The following is a 6,000-nucleotide window of genomic DNA, read 5'->3' as shown; positions in this document are numbered from 1 at the left end:
GAACTGAACAGTAAGTCAGATCTCTTGAGATTCCAGTTAAAGGCTATCCTTTGTTATCAATCTTTTTTACTTCTGTATTATTCAAACCTACAAGTATTTACTGGGCTTCAAGGCTCCAGATTATTTGATTTCAACCTGTTTTCTTAAACTTGAACATGCTAGGCAAATGATCTACCACTGATCTACACATTCCAGCCCCCTGAATATTATTTTCAAGACTAATTCATTTACTCCTGTAGTCATTAAGGATGAGGATCTACTTGTGCATTTCCTCATCAGTAACTACTAACATAACAATGTCAAATAACCTGTTCTTTAGTATAATTTAGGATGAGCTCACAATTAGAGCCCAATTTAAAAATGTAAGCATACAATTAGGCTTTACCAAAGAGTAACATGTTTATTTCACGTAAGTCTTAAAAATACTTTTCTGGCAGTTATCACATAAAATGTCCTGATGTTAAAAAAAAAAATTAAAAAGAAAAGCATGGAAAAAAAACAGACCCAAAATGTTAAGATTTTATTTACAAAGCTTTTTATGTTGTACAGAAAGTAAAAATGCTGTTACAATCTTGGTGTAACTGGTTGCCATAGAGGGCTGACTCACCAATCACATCTATCCACACTACAGCAAGAATCTTACACAAAAACCTAACAACGCTTACAATTTTGTTGGGGCCAAGTCCCCAAGCTTGGTAGATGACCAAGAGGGACTAAAGAGAGGAAGGTGGAATGTCACAGGAACTATTCTTTGGCTCTTTGGGTGGGTGGGAGTCCTGGGGTTTGTATCACAGCTACCTTTTTTTTTAACAGCTACCAAATCCATGAGCAGTCCAACCAATACTGAACAGTTCTGGTTTTGCAGGTTATTCAGGGTCTTAATCATCTTCTCCTTCATCATCTGTCTCTCTCTTCCTCTTTTCACCTTTCCCACTTTCTTCCTCATCTGTACAACAACAAAAGTTGACAGTGAGACCACTGGAAAGGCATTTTGCTAAATAGGGATTGCCTTTGGAGTCAACCATGTTTTGGTGACTGAGACAGAATTAAAATGACAAATAGGTGGTGACCACAGAATCAAGTTAGAAAAAGTGCCTGTAATCCTAGCTATTCAGGTGGCTAAGAGCTGAGGAAGATGATTCAAAGCCAGCTGGAGCAGAAAAGTCTGTGAGACTCTTATCTCTGATGAATCACCAGGAAACCAAAGTGGATTTGTGGCTCAAAGTGGCAGAGCACTAGCCTGGAGTAAAAACTCAGGGACAGCGCCCAGCCCTGGGTTCAAGCCCTGGGACAGACTGTCCCAACCCTTCCAAAAAATAAAAAAATAAAAAATCCATGCTGATTTTACTGAAGATGAATCTGTTAAAATTATGTTCTTTGAAGGCAGAGATCAAGTCTTTGCCAATGTCATGTCCACTTAGTTTAGTCCTATACATGGCAAAGAATGGGTGCTGAGTGAGAAGCAATGTAAAAAAGCATAGAAAAAAAACCCAAAACAAAATGACCAGGAAAATTATGTAAGTCACTTCACTAGTCTCAGCTGTGGTGGGAAGAGGAATAATTCCACAACCAGAAAGGTGCTACTCCATGCTAAAAAAAAAAAAAATAGATCCAATTACTGTCAGAAAAATCTTCTGACAGTAAGCCAACAAGTAGGTCTATAACATTTAAAACACAGAGCCAGGGCTGGGAAGTGGCTCACAGTAGTAGAGTGCTTGCCTCACATGCATGAGTCCCTGGGTTTGATTCCTCAGCACAACATGAGCAGAAAAAGCCAGAAGTGGTACTGTGGCTCCAGTGGTAGAGCACTAGCCTTGAGCTGAAGGACAGTGCCCAGGCCCAAAGTTCAAACCCCACAACTGACCCCCCTCCAAAAAAAAAAAAAAACAGGGCCTAAGTTGTACAAGCCCTTAGCATACCTAACTTACAGCAGCCCAGAGCTGCACCTGTGCATTATACTGATGGGACTGGAGGCAGGAAGTGCACAGTGACCCTCTTATCTAGCGGCAATAAGTTGTAAAAGGTGAACATTTTGCCAGGCACTGGTGGCTCACACCTGTAATCCTAGCTACTCAAGAGACTGAGATCTGAGGATCACGGTTCAAAGCCAGCCCGGGCAGAAAAGTCTGTGAAACTCTTATTTCCAATAAACCACCAGAAAACCAGAAGTGGCGCTGTGGCTCAAGTGGTAGAGCACTTGCCTTGAGCTGAAGAGCTGAGGGACAGCGCCCAGGCCCAGAGTTCAAGCTCCACGAAAAGGTGGATGTTTTCAGCCATTTTTACCAGAGGACCCAAGTATATTCATGAAACTTACCTTCCTCCTCATCCTCATCCTCATCTTCTTCATCTTCATCAACTTCTCCATCATGTCCAAATTCTTCTTCCTAAAAAAGAAAAAAATAAAATAACATGGTAAAACTGAGAAGTACAAAGATAAATATACTTGCAAATAAATAATACACACATTAAGGAGAAAACTCTTGCTGCATGGACACTGACAACTTACTTGAAAAAAAACAAATGTGAAGGGTAAACCAAAGGAGGAGGCTGCAATGCTTGGTAAGAAATGTACGCATTATCCTGCCCATGTAATTGTAACCCCTCTGTACAGTATGTTCACAAATAAAATAAAATAAAATTTAAAAAAAAAAAAAAAACAACAAACAGGAGGACGGTGGTAGAGTGCTTGCCTAGCATGCGCAAGGACCTGGGTTTGATCCCAAGCATCACAAATATATAAGAAAAAAAACAACAAACATTCCCTTCAAGCTGGATATATGGTTATGATGGTGCACACTGTAACCACAGCACTTGGAGAATGAGGCAGCAAAATACTGAGTTCAATCCTAGCTTGCGCTATACAGGAAGATCCTGTCTCAAAACACTTTTCCCCTGAAACATTAATAATAACCAGCACTGGTGGCTCATGCCTGTTAATTCTAGCTACTTATGAGGCTGAGATCTGAGGATCTCAGTTCAAAATAAGCCCAAGAAGGGAAGTCAGTCAGACTCTCATCTCCAATAAAAGCCAGAAGCAGAGCTGTGGTTCAAGTGATAAGAGCACTAGCCTCAAGCTGAAAAAGCTCAGGGATAGCACCAAGGCCTTGAGCTCAAGCCTAGCAAAAAAACAGAAGAAAAAAGGCCAGAAGTAAGTAGTTAATCTTTAACAGATGTGTGCGCCCCAACCCTCTTTCCCTTTTACTGCTGGTACCAGGGCTTGAAATCATTTATCAGGGTCATGAACATGGGATTCTTGTGAACTTCTCTGCTTGAACTGGCTTTGAACCCCTGATCCTCCCGCCTAAGCTTCCCAAGTCCTCTGACTACAAGTAACTACTACATTCCCTTTGTAAACAAAACTTCCTTAAGCAATCACAATTATGACTATCATTAATTATGAGATCATACAAATGTTTTCAAAAGCAGGCTTGCTCATTGATGAAAACAAATATTTTTCTGCCTGTTTTTTCAAAACTCTTGAAGGCCAAACTTGAGTCACTACAGTTTCTCCTGTCCTCATTTGGAATCCTCAAGGATACTGTTTTAATGGTGTCCCGTAAATAAATTACCTACACTTTTAAGCAAGTATTTAATTTTGCACTCAACTTGTTAATTTTAACATGGCATGCATGTAATTCATTAAATAAAACTTAAATATACTACAAGTTCAGACTTGATAAATACCTAATTCTTTTCAAAGTAACAACAAACATACTATTACCTTTACCATTCCCAGTTTCTTCAATGTACTGAATACTAAAACCACTCCTTTGTAAAGGTACAAGGCCAAAATTTACCTTGCAGTTGAGCACTTGTCTGGTCAGCATTCGGAAGGTATTACAGGGGACAAAGGCTGCAGCAGTCATGACTCAGATTATTAACTATTCTGAAGGCCTTTGCCTTGTCTTTCTTCTTAACCCACATTTGACTTTAATACAGGAAGCAGAGCACAAAACATTCACTGACCTCACCGCTGACTTCATCTTCATCTTCTTCTCCTTCTATATCTTCGTCTTCATCTTCATCCTCTTCTTCATCAAAGTCTTCCTCCTCACCATCTTCATCTTCCTCATCCTCCTCATCTTCTCCTTCTGAAAGCAGTCCCAAAAGGAATTCACTAAATACTTTTGATGCCCCCCAGGATATACTTGCCAAGACATACAGGCATACAGCTAAGAGCTAGCTGGCCTGTAGGGTTTCACCTCCGTCAGGGATATCATACCCTCCCTTTCTACCAGGTGCTATTATATAGCTCAGCCCCCTTAATCCAAACGTATACCATAAAATTACAAGATTCCAAGTTCTTGAGTAGATGTGTATTAACCCCTCTTGCTGACAAAATAAAAAAATGTATGGGATTTGCTTTAAAATTTGAAATGTTTAGAACCTTTAGCATAGCTTTGCTTTGGCGAAGGACACGTCTTCTAGTTCTGCCTTTTAAGTTTTTGTTCATGATGGATACGAACATGATTTTTCTTTGTGTTCAAAAACTAAGTCAATAAAGACAAAAAAAAAAAAGTCATACAGGAAGAGGATGTGGTATGGCAGGGATACATTTATACAAGATCAGTTATGGGGGCTGGGAAGGTGGCTCAGTGGTAGAGCGCTTGCCTTGCATGCCTGAGGCCCTGGGTTCGATTTTTTAGCACCACATAAGCAAAAAGAAAAAAGCCGGAAGTGGTACTGTGGCTCAAGTGGTAGAGCGCTAGCCTTGAGCTGAAGAGCTGAGGGACAGCGCCCAGGCCCAGAGTTCAGGACCCATGACTGAACCCAAAAATAAATAAATAAATAAAAAAGACCAGTTATAACCAATCAGTAAAGATGAATGATGGGAAGAGATTTATTTCACTATTATTCCTACTTTAACGACTTACATTTCTATAACCCTAAAGAAAAAAAATGAGGCAGTGGTTAGTTCCATTTCTTGGTTAATAGTATCTCAGAGCCAACTGTTCTGAGACATGTCTTTTTCCTGTCTGGTCACAGGGTATTCCGGGCATCTGCATTCTACATTTGGGCTTTGCTGACCTATAGCTCAGTCTTTCTTCAGCTATAGACTAACAGTGCTCTAACCTTTTCTCCTGCTTATCTAATTCCTACAAACCTTAACTGAGCCCCTCACTTCCTTATAGACCTTCCAGTGCTCCTCTACCCAGAATACAGGTTCTCACTCCAGAACCTGGGTTTCTGCACACAGCATAGTTTCTTCACTTGTATCTATATTTATGGATGGTTAGTGAAAAAAAAATTTTAGCAGGAAGAGCTCTGCATGGAGAAGGGCCATGCCTTTTTAAAAAGTGATTTGGGCCAAGTGCCAGTGGCTCACGCCTGTAATCCTAGCTAATCTGAGGATTACGGTTCAAAGCCAGCCCAAGAAGGGAAGTCCAGTGAGACTCTTATCTCCAATAAACCACCAGAAAACCAGAAGTGGCGCTGTAGCTCAAGTGGTAGAGCACTAGCCTTGAGCTGAAGAGCTGAGGGACAGCGCTCAGGCCCAGAGTTCAAGCCCCACGACTGACCAAAAATAAATAAATAAATAAGTGATTTGACCTTGTTTTACATCCCTAGCACACAGGAAGTCCTCAAATATTTATTTCTTGAATGGGATACAGTTCTATGAGTGCTTGCTTATTAGCACATTAAGATCCTGGGTTTCAGAGCAGTACTCCCAAGCAAATTTTCAAGCTGGCTGGTATACCCTCAGGATCCACTTTCCTCTCTTCCACAAGTTTCCTACCAAGCACTGGAATGTATTGTTGGTCTGCCAGGTTATGGTGTATTTAGATAAAGACCACAGGTAGCTTTTAGGAATAATTGGAAACCTACAATGAAGGGAACAAGATAAACATATACAACTGGGCAACATGTCCTATTCTTTGTCCACTGACTCCCTGTGTCTTGTTAACTCTTGCCTACCTCAGTCTGCTGAAAAAATAAAAACAAAAATGTTTCCAGATCCTATTTAAAGCACTCAAGATGCCTGATGTCTTCCTTTTTTCA

General features: G+C 40.4%; 1 protein-coding gene across 1 annotated transcript in view; it reads right to left on the bottom strand.

Annotated features, from left to right (window-relative positions):
- Positions 1-505: 505 nt before the first annotated feature.
- Anp32b (acidic nuclear phosphoprotein 32 family member B) overlaps positions 506-6,000 on the bottom strand; it is a 30,725-nt gene continuing 25,230 nt past the window's right edge. The window contains exons 5-7 of the mRNA XM_042695100.1: positions 3,967-4,091; positions 2,315-2,384; positions 506-946 (exon numbers count right to left, since the gene is read on the bottom strand). Coding sequence (XP_042551034.1) covers positions 879-946; positions 2,315-2,384; positions 3,967-4,091 — 263 coding nt within the window. The 3' untranslated portion in view covers positions 506-878. The remainder of the gene's footprint in view (positions 947-2,314; positions 2,385-3,966; positions 4,092-6,000) is intronic.

Source organism: Dipodomys spectabilis, unplaced genomic scaffold, assembly GCF_019054845.1.
Source record: "Dipodomys spectabilis isolate Male_0828 unplaced genomic scaffold, ASM1905484v1 ptg000006l, whole genome shotgun sequence".
Lineage (NCBI taxonomy): Eukaryota > Metazoa > Chordata > Mammalia > Rodentia > Heteromyidae > Dipodomys > Dipodomys spectabilis.
This window is presented reverse-complemented; position numbering and strand designations above follow the sequence as displayed.